Consider the following 17,006-nt stretch of genomic DNA (forward strand, 5'->3'; position numbering starts at 1 on the left):
TTTCACCAGCAACCCTAAGCAAACAGGTGCTGAACGTCATACTTGAAGCCAGAAGGCCTAGTACAAGGAAATCCTATGCTGATAAGTGGAAAAGGTATTGTTCTTGGATTCAGTCTAAAGGAGAGGACACAACACTGCTCTCCTTAACTCTAATCCTGGATTACCTAACATTACTGCTCCACAGAGGCCTATCCTTCTCCTCCATTAAGATCCATGCCTCTGCCATCTCAGCTCATTACAACACTGAACCACCCTTATTCTCTCACCCTCTCATCAAACAGTTCGTGAGAGGGGCAAACAACTTAAGGCCATCAAGGAGAGCACCCACCTCTGCTTGGAACCTTAACTTTATACTGGAAAAGCTCACGCTTCCCCCATTTGAACCTGCTGCTTCAGTAGAGTTGAAATTCCTCTCTCTGAAAACAGCCTTGCTTCTAGCCATCACTTCAGCTAGAAGTGTCTAAGCTACAAGCTGAACCCTTCATTATTTTCCATGATAACAGGGTTTCCCTCAGGACTAACCCTTCCTTTAAGCCTAAGGTGTCCAGTGTGGCTATCAACCAATCCATCCATTTTGCCAACCTTCTTCCCTAATCCTCAAAATAAAGGGGAAAGGATCCTGCACTCTTTGGACATGCACAGACGGCTCAGATTCTACCTTGATAGAACTAAGCCCTTCAGAAAATCTGACCCATTACTAGTCAGCTTTGCAACAGGGACAGAGGGCAAGGCCATTTCAAAACAAACCATTTCCAAATGGATAGCACACTGCATCCATTTCTGCTACAAGCACCATGGAAAACCAGCCCCTCAAGGGGTCAGAACAGATTCCACTAGAGCAACATCTACCTCTACAGCATTTCTCAGGGGAGTCCCTACCAGGGACATCCTGGAAGCTGCTACCTGGAGTTCTGTACACACCTTCACCAAGCATTACCACCTACTTATCTTTTCCAAATCCAGGGCAGGTTTTGCTACAGCAGTCTTGCAAGGTCTGCTAGCCAGCCCCAACTCTTCTTGCCTGCCTCCACCCTTTCTCAGCTCTGGGAATCCATCCAAGTGTGATGTCTGCAACAGTGAATGCACTCTAACATCTACATTTATGGTAAGTTGTACACAACTGTACTTTCCTCTCTGCTTTTCCTTTTCCAAAAATTCTTAAGGCAGAATAGGAAGCACCCATATTCCTTTTACTGACACTGTTTTGGCAGAGACAGTACTGGTTTCCCCAACTATTTCACCTGAAAGTGAAATTACAGGAGAAAATGCCTCTTCAACCAGACCTGATAAGTGAGCAGAAGGAATTACGGCACCACCCAAATCTTCCTTCTCCTGTCTTGACCCTATGGTTGATAGGATTTTAATTGCACAAAAACACCTTTTCTCTGAAGAGGTTGCTCAAGTTCTATAAAGAATCCAGGAGAAAAACTACTAGAAAATATACAAAAATGCAAAAGGTTTTCCTAGTAGTGCCACAAAAATAGCCAGGACTCTATCTTATCACAAGTTCCTGCTTTGCTACAGTATCTTAAAACTACTTCAGTCAAGTTTGGCCTACACTTTTCTTAAAGAAAACCTATTTATCTCCCTCTTAGCCCTCCACTTACGGCTAGAGTGGAGGTCAAGTTTATCATCAAGGGAGTCCTGCATTTTAACCTACAAAGGAAACCCATCTCTTCCTCCTTGGGATCTTAATTTTGTGCTAGAAAAGTTTTCACTGCCTCCTGTTGAACCAGCATGATTTTCCTCTTCTCTAAAATTCTGTACTTGGAAAACTCACTTTCTTAAGTCTCACATCTACTAGGGGAGTTTGAGTTACTAACTCTCTCTTGGCCATTCCTCCTTTCCTTATTTTTCATTTGTGTAGAATGATCTTCAGGGTTAATCCATCCTTCATGTCTAAGGTAGTGGATGGTGGTATTAACCTACCCACTTTAATTTCCCAAGCCACAATTTGTGGGGAAGGGATCTTAAATTCTCTGGACATACCCAGTCAACTCATATTCTTTCTGAAGGATTTAGTTTTGTCCAGATAAACCGACCAGTTTGCATCATTTATAAGGTGGCCAGTTGGTCTCCAAACCAACTTTTGCAGTTTAGATTTTTAAAGCCGTCTCATTCTGTTACTTGCACGATGGTTAGAACTTGCCTTCCAGCTCTAAAGCACATTCAACTGGGGTAATGGATTCCTCAAGGGATGTTTTTAAAAAAAAAAAAAAAAGAAAGAAATCCGCAACTCAAGCTCCACTCGAGTAACCCACACACGCGGCATCAACCTGGTCTGTGACATCAGCAGGACTTGCTGGCTGGACAGATTTGTGTCCTAGAGACTCCCCCCATCTATGGAATAAACTCCCTTGCCACATCAAGCAGAGTACCGCTTTACCCCTTTTAAGCAGTGTGGATAACTGGATGGGAGATAAAAAAAATATATCCCTGGGATTCCACCTGTGTCCCTGCTGGGCAGGGGCATCAGGTGCCGATTTGTCTATGCATGGGTTAAACTCTTGGCTAGGCTTATAAGGGTCTCGGTACCAGTAGCCTAGGAACTTCCTATGATCCTATAATAGACTCCAGGGTTATCTTGGAGGCTGGCACCTGGTCCTCTGTACACACCTTTACCGAACACTACAAAATTGATGCTTTCCTGCAGGTCCAGGGCAGCCTTTCTAGGTTGGTCCTGTCCGGACAGCTGGACAACTCTTCTGCTCAGTAGCCAACCCCAATCTTCAGCACTGGGACTCGCCAATATTGTCAGGAATGCTGCAACAGTAATTTCAGTCAGCACATAGTTACCATAACAGTAGATGTCCTACTGATCAGTGTTGCAGTAATCTGTTCCACCCTCGCTTCCATCTTTCCTTTTTCTTTTCTTCCTTTGATTTTACCTTTGCTTTGTACATGGGAATGGGAGTTTTCTTAACTATTCAAACTAGACCCCTTCTGTCTGACCAGTCTCCTTCTCAGTATTCTTCAGTCTGTTGGCTTAGAGATGGTATAAGGATCCACACTTGTATGTCCATCTGTATACACCAATGCATACTAGCTGAGGTCATGTGCCATACATGCAACCTCGGGAAGTTAAAGCTTTGGTACCCCAGCCAGACTTCAGCGGTGACAACCCATGTGTCAGGCATACCACAACAGTGATCAGTAGGACATCTGCTTCTATGGTAAGTTTTTACACAGCTGTACACTTTTCAGTTTTTGGGCTCTGTTCTCCTTCAAAAGTGTGCATTTATTCATTCATTTAACCTTGCTGAATTGTATTGTCATTTCATTTATTCTCAGGCTGTAATTTTTTTTTCTAGACAAGTCCACCATTTAATAACAAAAGAGCCTATGATGAGTTAAACCCCAGCTCTAAGAAAAAACAGAAGTTCACACCCAGTGAAGTGCCTGCCTCTGCAGTCGACATGGACGTAGACTCTGGTAAGTTTTTTTTGGATATTTGGTGATAAAAGGGGTAGTTTTATGAAGTTATGCACTGGTTGAGGAAAATGTCACCCTTCTGTCTTCAATTTCATCGCAGAAACCAGAACGCTGTGATGAGCAGTTCATGATTTAGATCTGTTAGTCTTTGCTTAGTATCTGATGTTGTCCCTTTCATTCTTCCTCACTTATAGGTCTAGGATTCGATCCTCTGGTCCGACTAGGACACTTTCTGCAATATTTCAGATCAAACCGCATGCTTTTCCCTCTGCCCATAATGCCGTAGATCTCATCCAACTCCTCAGATCTCGTTTGCTGCCATAGCTGCAAGACGGAAGATACAACCTCTCTAATGTTTGTTTTTTTGGGAAAAAGCCTTGTGATAAGTCGCCTTTAGTGACTGTTTTTTCTTATTTATACTGATAAGTACTTTTTTGCTCCTCCCTCATCTTTCACTGGCATTGGGGACATGTTTATAGCACACGTTTCTTCTCCTATAGTGAGACTTTCTTAAAAAATTGAAAAAAAAGGTTTTCTTCATTATTCTTAATCCTTTAGACTTGTTAATTAAAAATAGTCCTCTTTATTGTAGATTGTGTTGTATGCAACCGTGGTTGTTCAAAAAAGAAAAAATGTCAGACAAGACTGGCAAGCTGAAAAGGTTCAAAAAGTGCATTTCTTGTGGGCATAAGATTCCCAACTCTGATCTCCCCACAAGTGCATACATTGCTTAGGAGCTGCCCATTTAGACACTCCTTGCTCTATTTGCAGTACATTTATCCAGTATCTCTCTTGGATCGACAGAAGAAGTTTATCTTGAAAAGCCTGACTCCTGCTAGAGCTCAACCTGTCTCCAACCAGTAGCAGGCAGTCTTGGAGCCAAGAAGGAGGCACCATAAGTTCCCTACTACCTCCTCGGAGCCACAAGTGAAGTCCAAGAAAGTTTCGGATCCCACTACCATGGGTCTGATAACTGTCAGGCCTGCCCTAGATTCCATGCCTACTTCACATCCAACAGTCCCAGTACCGAAGACTAGTTCTTCCATTCTGCTTGCCTCTATCAGATCGTAGTTTCTCAGATCCTGTGAGTCGAGGCCGTTCACCAGATATAGCACTGAAGTCAGTGCCCTCGACTCTGCCTTCTCAGGTATTGCAAACTTCCACCAAACACTCCAGACCACCTTCCTCTGTCTCATCTAGGCCCTCTAGGAGTTATTCAGAAGCAGATATGGACAGAATGATGCAGAGTTTCCTTAGGGCTCAAATTCAGTTGGAGGTCATTCCACCTCTGTCCCCTGTTGGATCCATGAGCTCTTCTTCCAGAAAAGAATTATCTCCTTCTCCGATCTGACTCTTGGCTTTGGAGTCCAAGCACCCTAGATCCCTGAGAGGTTCAACATCTGGTCTGAGGAAGCATCCTTCCTCAGATCGACTGCTCCCTTGACTAGTCCTGTTTCATTATCTTCTGTTCAGCACAGGTCACTGAGCCGAGAGGTCTTTCCCAGATCCGAGGGCAGGGGTCTGCTGCTATTTTTTTTCCGATCCATCCCTTCCCCTGGGTGCTTCAGCCCTGGATAGCTCAGGTCCAGTTCTTTCTTGTCAGGGGCCAGACCCAACTTCCCATCTCGACTGCTTCAGCTCTGAGGGAAGCGGGAGAGATTTCTCTTGGGTCCGTCTGCATTCCATATTGTAGAAAGTACTCTCTCTACTCTTAAGGAACAGTCCTTTCTTATTTCGGGCACTACACCTCATCCTTCATCGGTTTTGAGCTCTCAGCCCATCATTGCTATTCCTGTGGGTCAGCCCATTCTAGAAAGTCTCCTCACAAATTCCCCACAGAGATTCCTCACCTCTTCTGATACCTCCCCAGAACACCCCACTGAAGGAGGTTCCTCTGAAGAGGATGCATATGGACTCCCCCGTGGAGTCCCTCACAGGCGCACAGACTGATGGTGAAGGATCTCTTGAGCCCCACCTGGCAGTGTTTCCTTCAGGGATATCATGGAAATCCTTAGGCAAAAAGGTGGCTGGTTCTCCCAAAATTCTTCTGAGGAGTCTGTGTCCCTGGAGGCTTTTGGGGCTGGCCCATGTATGTTTTGGGTAACACCTTATTCCCCCCCTCATGAATGAACTTATCCCACCTAATCTTATGCTGTTCTTGGAAGGAATAGGACAAAAATGGTGTCAAACCTGTCCCCAAGCACCCAGGTAAATTTCTGTCCCCTCTTGTTGATCAATTTAATTGGATTAAAGGTGTTCTCGATGCCATGGTTGAGACAGTGGCTACAAAGGAGCTAGCAGAACAGAGCTCCACTGTCCGTCCTCCAGAGAGGGAGGGAGTCCAGAGCGATAGATTTGGAAAGTGCATTTATGCCTCAGCTACTTTTGCACTAAGGTCATTAAATTACCTGGTACATTTTACTTGTTTGCAGAGAGATTTGATTAAACTGCTTTCAAATTCTCTCGCTGAATCCCTGTTGGCGGAGGACTTCCAGAATGTTTCCCCAACTGGCCACTCTTCTTTTGGTAACTCATCAAGGTTAAAATCCCACACCGCAGAAGGCATCTTTTGAGCAGCCAGCTTGGGCATAGCCAGTAGACATGACTGAATGAGGCTTTGCAAGACATCTTTTGTTGAACACCCTATTTGATGCCTCCTCTGTGTTTGGGCCATCAGTCAGAGACGCTTACCCACAGAAAGCAAGAAGGAAAGAGCTGGTCTGCTGTCGGAATCATGTTTTCTACCCCCACCCCACCCCAGCGAACGTCTTCTAGGAATCAGAGGTGGCAAGAAAATTTGATTCCAGAAATCTCTGGGATCTTTTAAAGACTCATGGGGAGACGCTTCCTCCAGAGGCAGAGGGGGTCAGCAGATCACGGCTTTAAGGATTACTTTTCAACAGGCCCTGTCAGCACTCCTGAAGTGCTGCCTGATTGTCCATCTCTGGAAGCAGTTGTGGAATTGTCTTTCCCTGCAACTAGACCCCTGGACAAATCTTACAAACAATGACTGGGTGCTATAGTAATATCCACAGGTTATTGTATTCCCTTTTCCCTTCCACCTCTGTGACCCTGGAGGAAACTCCCCAACATTCCACCCAGTCAGAGGAAGTATGTAGCTCAGGAAGTCCAAAATCTGGGTCTTCCAAGATAGCTGCACATTGAGTAACAGCTTATTTCTAACTTTCCCAGTGTGAAAGCAACCTCGGCAGAGAAGGCCAGTAGTAGACCTGTGTTTATGGTTAAACTTTCCATAACTGGCTAGTAAGTGCTCTGTCTCAATGCCAGGGATAAAGAAATACAGAAGACCTGGAAAAATAAAACTGCTACAGAAAGTGAGAAAGAAGCACTGACTGAATAAAGTTCTGCAGCTGTTCAGCAAAAAGCAATGCAACCTTCAGACATGACTTCATTAACCTACAGAAAGATGTAAGACAACTGCATACAGACCTGATTAAAATAAACAAAACACTAATGGAGTATATCAGTGCAGACAAAAGTCTAGAAAAATGGAGGAAGCTTTAAACAGATATTCAGATGAGATGATAAAGCTGCAAAAATCAGAGGTCGAAATAAAGAAAAGGCTGGCTGGCTAAATGAAGACTACTCGCTCAGTAAGAAAAAGAGAAGTTTAAAAAAAAAATAAAATTAGAGGACAGAGCACGTAGGGAAAACCTGAGATTTTCAGCTATACCAGAGAAGCTGGAAGGAACAGACTGCATTAATTTTATGAAAACACAAATAAGCAACTGGACTTGTATTCCACAACAGGAGTTTAGTTGAAAGGGCACACCATGTGCATGCTCCAAACCTGGCTGTAAGAAAGCAACCTTAGACCTTTATTAGTAAAGCTGCAGTCCTGCCAGCAGGAGGAGTCAATTTTGACAAAGTTATGGCAGAAGATCAAAGTACTAAAAGTGGGGAGACAGCAGAGTATTTGTGGAGAATTACTCATTGCGCATCGGACAGAAGAGGAGCAAATTTATTCCACTGTTCAGTGAATGTTGAGATGCAGATGTGCGATTGAAACTGCTATACCCAGCTGTCTTCAAGGTATTCTTCCCTGGCGGGACAAAATCATTTTTTGATAAAGTACATGCTAAGGTGGAAATTCAAATGTTTGCCCAACAAAACTTAAGCCGTGAAACAGGAGATTCTGCTTCTTTTTTGGTAATAAAGACCACAGATGGACTGTACCTGTGAAACCTTTTCAAATTTTTCAACAGAAAATGTTTGAGAAGCAAGGGAGCATGAGAGTTGACTAGAAGAATCAAGAGTATGTTGGAAATGAAGCAAAGACAGGATTTTGGAGATGAACAATAATAAAACCAGTAACCTAATATGAGATTACAGTGCAGTAATTATATTTGTGAAGTATGACAGAACAAGAAAATCTGGAAATCTTGGACTTCAGAATTTGTTCGACGTGGTGGACTATAAAGCATATGTCCTACTTCATGCCATTAATGTTTGGAAAAGTGCTTTGGGGAGGGGAAGAGGCAGGAGAAAGTTAACTAAGTAAATATTCTTTCTTTTCTTCAATAGTACCAATTTTGTGGCATGTGGTTTTCTTTACATGTACATGCTATAAAGTTTTTTCAGTTATTTTTAAGTGTAATGGGGATTGTGAACAGATGCTGCTGCTGTTCTATTTTTCTTTCTCTATTCTTTCTTTCTTCAGTTTTAAGAAATGTAGGCACTGCAGTGCATAAAAAAAACTGGTTAAAATGTATGATTAATTTGTGCTTTTTCTCATTCTCGCAAGATGAAATGACTGGATTAAAGACCTTAGATTGATTTAGTAACTTTTAAAAGAGCAAGTAAATGAAAACAAATTGAATATTTTGAGGCTTCTTTTCTAGCAAATGCATGTATGCTCAATAACACTTCTGCAGCTGGCTTCATGTTTCCATGGAAACATTCTGATAGAAAACCTGCCTCGATGTTCTTTGTGTTTCACTGTTGCAGTCTTTACATTTGGTAATCTGCTGGCAGGTTTGCCCTCAGTTGGCCTGATTAACAAAGTCTTAGGTCCTGCGTCGGTTGCTGTCCCTTCTTCCATGACGTCAGGGGTATAAAACATGCATCCAATGCCATTACACCAGTCTTTCTTGCCGTGCGGTGCCCGAAGCAGAAGCAGTTAGCAAGTGCTAGTCGGCCGACTCCTGAAATTTTCGTTTTCGAGTTTCAGAACCGAAGTCTTCAATTTAAAGCGATTGGGGAAACTTTCTTGCTCCTTACCAATGTCAGTAAAAGTTAATAATTGCATTACTTGTAGAAAGCAAATACCTTTCAAAGATTTTCATTCCTACTGTATTCCTTGCCTAGGCCCTGACCACGATGTACCTTGCTGTCGGTTTTCTGCTTTATTTAATCAGCTCACTATCCATCGTTGGTACATTTTTGCCTCTAATTATTTCGGATCACGGATTAATTATCCTGAAATGTTGTGGGTTAGCCATCCGACTACCAGGATTCTGAAAAAACACAAAGATAAAGACAGACAGGCCCCGAGGTCCAAAACTACTGACGACGCTTCTCCTAAGCCAGTGCCCACTTTGCACACTGTACTCAGGCGCTTTCGCAGCCCCAGATACCCGCTACTTCTGATTAGCAGGCCTCTACTGAGACCCATTCGGAGTCCATAGCAGGCCTTAGGCATAGGCCAGCTAGGCGGCCGCCGCTGTAGCAGGGGTGCTTTTTCAGTGTTTACTTGATGTAAGTAGACCAGGATGGGGGCACCAGGTGGTGTGGTGGGGGGTGCCATGGAGCCCTTTTGCCTAGGGCACCAGTTGACCTAAGGCCGCTCCTGTCGGAGTCCAGTGTGCCGCGAGAGGCTTCACTTGTGGAACCCGCGGATGTCTCTACCTTGGGTGGGTCCGGAGCCACTGTGCAGGCACCGGCTTCTGAGGGTGTATTCAGGCCTACAGACTTGCTTATTAAATAGACTCCACCTTCATTACTAAGGCCTAAATCTCGATCTATGTCTAAAAAACCGACGCCCAAGCCACATGTTCAGGCCCCTATGCCTAAAAAACAAATTATCAAAATGGCTGAAGATCTAATTACTCTAATCAGGGGTAATCAACCCCCCCCCCCAAGAGGCCTCGGGCTGAGCTTGATTATGAATCTTCTGATCAGGTTTCTGTTTCTTCTGATGACCTGGATTTGTCCATACCTACTTATGAGGATTCCATTCCCTCTGCTTCCCCTCCTGAGGATTTTTCTTTTGGGGAAACTAAATACCTTAAGGGAGCATTTCCACTGGGAAAGTAAGGAATTTTCTGATTAAAAAAGAGGCTTAGGGATTTCCTTCTACCTCAGCATAGGCCCCATGGCTATACCTCCTGTACTAAACATTGTTGATTGTGTTTTCGGAATCCAGTATGGGCCCTGATTCCCTGCCTCCAGCTCCTAGTAAACCTCACAGATACTACAGGGTTCCTGAATCCCACAAGTTCCTTTTCAAATATCTTGTTGCAGATCCAGAAACCATTTCTCAGGGGCCCAAGGGCATTAAGGCTTCTACTGCTAAAAATCCTACCCCTTCTGATAGTGACTCCAGAGCGCTGGATAGATGGGGTAAGAAGGTTTATACTTCTGCAACCTTGGCAATCGGGGCTTTAAATTGCCAATTTCATATGTTAAAATATCAACAGCATATTATTGGACTACTTAAAACAGAAATTGATGTTGATTCCTGACTGTGTGGAAAATAAAGATTTACAGGATTTATTGCATTTTGCTGAACAAGTTGGAAAATGTACTTTACAATGTGGTTTTGATTCTTTAGAGGCCTCCTGCAAGGCTGCTGTTACTGGGTCTGTGCTTAGAAGGCATGCTTGGCTTAAGGAGCAATCTTTGCCTGATCATGTTAAAGCAAAATTGTTGGATGCTCCTTTAAATCAGGACCGTCTGTTTGGCAGTAAGGCTGAAGAAGTTCTAAAAAAGGTAGAAGATAAAGCAAAATCTATGCAAACTGTTAAAGATTTCTTACAAGTGCAACCTCCAAGATTTAGTAGGCACTTGCCTACTAAGAATTGGTCTTTTCCAGCTCCTTCCAGTTCCTCTCAAGCCAAACCCAGGCACACAAAAAGCAACAGGATTCAGTCCCAGGGGACTCTCAGAACTAAGCAATGGTGGGGCCTCCACTTCCAAATCTGGAAATAACAAGACCCCCCCCCCCCCATGGTAAACCGTCTCAGTGACTTCCTTTTAAAATTACCAAGCACTTAACTTTTAGCCGCCCCTTTGGGGGGAAAGATTGCTCTTCATTCAAAGAACTGGGAACTCCTAACCCAGGACAAATGGGTTTTAAATAGTGTCCCAGGGATGCAGATTTCATTTCCACACGTTACCAACACCAAACTGGTGGCCAGACCTGCCCCCAAATCAGTGGGCAGAGGCTCAAAAACAAGAACTTTCCCTTAAACATGGGGGCTATTCAACCAGTACCAGAAGAGGAAAAGGGATAAGGTTTCTATTCCAGGCTTTTTCTGGTACCCAGAAAAGACAAATCATGGCATCCAATTCTGGACCTGTCTACGCTAAACACCTTTCTGGACATTACAAAATTCAAGATGCTGACTCTTCACCAGTTACTCCCTATGCTAGGCAAAGATGCCTGGTTGGCAACTCTAGATTTAAAAGAAGCATACCTGTACATTCCAATCGGGGAATCTTGCAGAAGATACCTACGCTTCAAAGCAGGCTACTTGCATTATCAGTTCTCTGCACTGCCCTTTGGCTTCTTTTGCACCCAGGGTGTTTACAAAGTGCCTGGCTCCAGTTATTGCATTTTGTAGGCAAAGAAATATTCAAATATAGCCATACCCGGACGATTGTTTAATTCAGGCAGAAAACCAGGGCATACTTCTAAATCATCTGGCATTTGTAAAAAGGGTTCTAACTTGTCTGGGGTACACCATAAATGAAAAGAAATCACAACTGGTACCCTCTCAACAGATTACATTCCTGGGTGCAAGCTTGAATACAACTGCCCAGATGGCTTTCCTCACGCCAGAGAAGCAAATTCATTTGGTAACTTACTTCAAACAAGTGGCCACAAAATCCCTGCTATCTGCAAGACAAATACTGCAAGCCTTGTGGTTCATGGCCTCCTGCATTCTTCTAATTCCATATGCAAGACTGCATATGAGGAAACTACAGTGGTACAAGTCAACATTGTCACAGCTTGGAAACAATGATTCCTATCATACCTTGCCTATGCCTGGAATTCCTGTGGTGGACAGAGGCCTGCCACCAAAACAAGGGGCTGCCATTCACACTACCCCCTGCCGCCCAAACCCTAACTACAGATGCATCAGACTATGCATGAGGGGGGCTCACCTGGCAGGGAAGTGCATTTAGGGCAAATGGAACCCAAATCAAATGAACTTGTATATCAATCAGAAAGAAATGTTAGCTGTACAGAATGCTCTGACAGCCTTCAAGGACTACATTCTTCCAGGACAACTAATGCTAAAAACGGACAACACCACAGTTATGTGGTACATAAGCAGGGGAGGGTACACATTCTTACCCCCTCTGCAGACTAGCCATGGCATTGTGGAACACAGCCTTGAGCTACCAAGTGCACCTACAAGTTCAATTCCTGCCAGGAAAATTGAATACACTGGCAGACGGACTAAGCAGAAATCTCATGGACCCACACGAGTGGAAACAGGAACCACGGATTTTCAACATGTTGACAAGCCAATGGGGGAGCCCAGACCAGTTGGACAAGTTTTGCACAAGGACTCGCCACAAAGAAGCCTGGAAAGTGGATGCTCTGTCCTTCAGCTGGAAAAACCTATCTGTCTACGCCTTTTCCCCCTCTGCCTCTACTCTCCAAAGTTCTCCTAAAAGTCAAACAGGACAAACCAAGAATGATTTTGATTGCTCCAGACTGGCCAAGCCAACACTGGTACCCACTCCTGTGCAGTTTCACAAATATCTCCATGGCACCTGCCTCAGACCCCTTCCTTGCTGTCTCAGCAGGAGAACCAAATTCTGCACCCTCAGCTTCCAAAATGGAACCTTGCAGCTTGGCTAATCACTTAAATTCACCCTTGTCATCCCTCAGCAAACCTGTGATGGATGTCATCTTGGAGGCAAGAAGGCCTAGTATTAGAAAATCTTATGCTGACAAATGGAAAAGATTCTGTGCCTGGAATCAATCTCAAGGGATGAGCACAGCAGTGCCCAATGTACATCAGATTTTGCAATACTTAACTGAGATATTTTACAAGGGCCTGTCTTTTTCTTCCATAAAAATCCATGCCTCAACCATTTCAGCTTATTGCAACACAGACCCCCCCCCACCTCTTCTCTCATCCTCTTTTGAAGCAGCATCTCAGAGGGGCCAAAAACTTGAGACCACTCAGGAGAGCTCCAACCCCTGCCTGGGACCTTAACTTTGTATTGGAGAAACTCACTCTACCTCCTTTCGAGCCAGCTGCAACTGCGGACTTAAAATTTCTTTCCTGGAAAATAGCCTTCCTTTTAGCAATCACTTCAACTAGAAGGATATCTGAATTACAGGCCCTTATGGCAGTGGAGCCTTTCATCATCTTTCATGCGGACAGGGTGTCGCTCAGGACCAATCCATCATTCAGGCCCAAGGTGGTATCCAATGTGGCTCTTAATCAAGTCCATTCATTTGCCAACTTTCTTTCCCAATCCACAGAACAAGGGAGAGCGGATTCTGCATTCATTGGATGTACACAGCTTAGATTCTACTTGGACAGAACTAAATCTCAAAGAAAATCTGAACAACTGCTGGTAGCATTTGCTGCAGGGGCAGAGGGGAAGGCTATTTTAAAGCAAACTGTTTCTAAATGGATAAGCCATTGCATTCATTTCTGTTATAAGCACCATGGAAAACCTATCCCCCAGGGGATCAGATCTCATTCCACCAGGGCTGCATCTACTTCAGCAGCTTTTCTCAGAGGTGTTCCTACCAGGGATATTCTAGAAGCTGCTACCTGGAGTTCTATGCATACTTTCACCAAGCATTATCACTTACCAGTTTTCTCTAAATCCAGAGCTGGCTTTGCCACTGCTGTTTTGCAGGGCCTTATAGCTGTTCCTTATCCTGTATAGATACATCCTCCCAACCTTAGCTTTGGGAATCTACCCACATGTAATGACTGCAACAGTGAAACACGATGAACATAGTACAGTTGTGTACACTTACCATAAATGTAGATGTTAGAGTGTATTCACTGTTGCAGTCCTGGTTACCCTCCCTCCAACCCCGTTTTTCTTTTACTATACCTCTTCCTTCTTTTACTGTGCTTAAAAGCCTTTTTGGTGTATTTGCTTTTGTTTGGAGGTATATTTTTGTGTTTCTAATTATATATATTTTTCTCCCCATTTGGGGGGCACCTGACATCTGGGGCAAGAAAAACTGATGTAATGGTGTCGGCTGCATGTTTTATACCCCTGATGTCATGGAAGAAGAGACAGCAACCGACACAGGACCCAAGACTTTGTTAATCAGACGACTGAGGGCAACCTGCCAGCAGATTACCCAAATGTAGTGACTGCAACAGTGAATACAGTTGACCATCTGCATTTATGGTAAGTGTACCCAACTGTACTTTCCTTTTCTCATATTTTTAATCAGTCTTCTGAGGGAGAAGGTAGTTGCTTTGATGCTCATCTGCAGTTACTAATATCCTTTTAGGTCATCTTTGATAGATTTCAGTAAGTTACTGATGTCTTTTTAGATCTTAAGTGTGAATTTCTGCAGTTGTAACGTATAGCATTTTAGTTACACACATAATAAATTTCAGCTCCCTGACAGGAATTGCAGAATAATGTTTTCATCTTTTCCTGTGGGTATCAGCACAGATGTTACTCTGGAATGTACTCCTAGATTGTATGATTGTCTTCTGTATGTATTCTACATAGCTGCATAGTCTCTTTAGATGTTCTTCCATTTTACTGTTGCAGTATTCATTACAATAGAGATCCCCTGTGAAGGCCGGCCTGATGTCTGGCCAGTATACCAAAGCCTTTAAGTTGCTAAGGGTATGCTTCAAGTCACATGTATGCTTCCCACATACAACGTAGGGCATAAAGGTGACATGCAGATGTACCATCTTCAGAACTTTTCCCGCCAGTCCTACCACCATCTTCGATCATCTGTCTGAATGCTCACTTCTTTTGTTGGTTCATCAAACCATTTTTCAGATAAATGCCCCATTGGGATTTTATCTTCTTTCTTTTGTTGTTGCTTCTGGGATTTGTCATCCAGAAAGGGTAAATGCCATTGTGGGAGACAGATTCCACATAAAGATGGTCACAAGCAGTGTTTATTTTGTCTAGGTGCTTCCTATGACCATACGTCCTGTTCTGTTTGCAAGGCTTTCATCCCAAAGAGACTGTGTAGTCTGCTTTCCTTTGGCCATATACTTAAAAAATCAACATCTTAACCTTTTAGCAAAAGATGCCATGGAAGGAAATTCCCAGTCCGAGGGTCAGCTGTCCACAAAGACCAAGAAAGCTAGTTTTGATTCTTTGGCTGTGTTGTCTCCACCAGACTTCTCTCTTGAGACTAGTGAAAGTCCAGAAGATCACCCGCTTCAGAGGCCTTACAGATGTCTGCTTCTGATGTTCAGGGGGAACCACAGCTGATTTATTACCAAAGGGCCTAGGGGTGTTCCTCCGATTTTGGTTAGGGAGGAGGTACTGACTACCATTATAGAGTGTCATAAAGTTTTACAAGGCTGACATCCATTTAAAGTAGAAGAAACAATCAACTAAACATGTTTCTTCTCTTCCTGCGGACCCTCTGAGTGAAGGCAGAATTTCACTAAAGGTTTGTTTACTGCCAGTGTGGCTTTGAAACTTCCTTAAGGGCTTTCTGTCCCAGCTCCCATTGGTTTTCTCCTCCTTAAGAGGCCTCGGGAACAAAATTCCTCTGAGGAGGAGGAGGAAGAATTCCTTGCCTTTTCTTCCCATATTCCTTCTCCCTTAGACTATGGTTTTGAGGAAGAGGAGTCCATTAGTCCTGACTCTCCTTTTGATGAGATTTCCTTTTGGGGACACAATTTCCAGAATGATGGAATTTTTCAAATGGGTTTATGTCCAGGTGTCTGAGGTTCAGAAGAGGGTATTATGAGCTTCTGCAAATGGAATCTCCTAGGCCTTCTGCTGTTCTGACAGCTTTGTTGGATGCCTTTTCTACTGCATCTCAGGCTCCTGACTGCCAGCCTCCTGCTCCCAAAAAGCCTGGTTTTATAAAGTGCCTGATGATTGCAAGTTCCTTTATAAGTGTCCTTCTGCTGACCTTTCTGTGGTGTATGTGGCATCTGACAAGCCATCAGAGTTGCCTTCTACAAAAGTTGCTTCCTTCTGATAGACAGCAGAACTGTGGAAAGACTGGCTGCCCTTGCATTTAATGCTTTAAATTATCAGACCCATATTATGACATGTATTTTGTCTCTTCTGTTTCAGGTTTGTCAGGTAATTTCTAACCTTCCTGACTTTGAGGGGGAGACTTTGGCTCTCAACCTGTTAAGGACTTCTTCCCAGGTGGATGGCCATTTTATTAAATGTAGTTGTGATGCAGCAGATGCTTCTTGCAGAGCTGCTGTTTTGGTTCTGTGCTAAAGAGATATTCCTGCCTTTGGCTTCAACCTTTGCCTGATGTTAAGGCCAAGTTGACGGAAGTTCCACTGGATAACAAGCATTTGTTTGCTGCTGCAAAATTTAACTCCCTACAGGAAAAGGGTAAGGCCTTACAGGATCTAAATGCCAAAGGAATTATCCTAATAAACCAGCCTTTGTTCATAGACAGTCTCACCCTCCCCCAAAGGTAAGAAGGGTGATAGAAGGACTCTTCTTCAAGGCTACCCAAACTCCTTTAGCTCGGAAATCTCCTTTTCCTGGCAAACTAGGTGCTGTGTCCGACTGTTGTGTTCTTCTCAGCTGCAGTCCTCCTTTTTAGTCTTTCTCTGTCCCTTCCTGTTTGGTTAAAGATTGCTCAAGATTCCTAGGTTCTTTCCATCATTCACCATTGGTAGTACATGGTCTGCAAGTCTCTCCTTCCTTTCTTGGGCATTCCTCAGCCCCCTCAGGAACAGTTGGCCTTTTTTCCAGAGGTGCTGTAGGGTCTCTTGAATCAGGGAACTATTCAGGAAGTTCTGGTTTCTGAAAGGATGTTTGGCCCCCAGGAAAGGGGGCACTTGGAGACCCCATTCTGGACTTCTCTCGCCTAAACACCTTTTTGAAGGTCCCTTCCTTTCAGATGTTGCCCTTCAAACTTTGTTTCCTGTGTTGCTTCCTTAGGCTTTTCTAGTTTCTTTGGACTTTAAGGATGTGTATCTTCATATCCCTATTCATCCACTTTTCAGGAAGATTTTATGTTTCTCTGTTGTTTCCTGGTATTATAAGTTCTCTGCTTTGCCCTTTGGCGCCTCTACTTCCCCAAGGGTATTCACTAGATGTCTCGCTCCTGTGATGCCTTTTTGCAGGCTAAGGGCATTACAGGTCTTTCCCTACTAAATTACCTACTTTTTCAGGCCTCCTCTCCAGAGATTCTACTGCAACAACTTCACTTTGCC

The 17,006-nt window shown here is 43.7% G+C and overlaps 1 protein-coding gene across 1 annotated transcript in view; it reads left to right on the plus strand.

Moving 5' to 3' along the window:
- ZCCHC8 (zinc finger CCHC-type containing 8) overlaps positions 1-17,006 on the plus strand; it is a 1,340,563-nt gene that overhangs the window by 1,127,980 nt on the left and 195,577 nt on the right. Inside the window, 1 exon segment of the mRNA XM_044068587.1 lies at positions 3,312-3,432. Coding sequence (XP_043924522.1) covers positions 3,312-3,432 — 121 coding nt within the window.

This window comes from Protopterus annectens, chromosome 4.part0 (genome assembly GCF_019279795.1).
Source record: "Protopterus annectens isolate FY-2018-M chromosome 4.part0, PAN1.0, whole genome shotgun sequence".
NCBI lineage: Eukaryota > Metazoa > Chordata > Ceratodontiformes > Protopteridae > Protopterus > Protopterus annectens.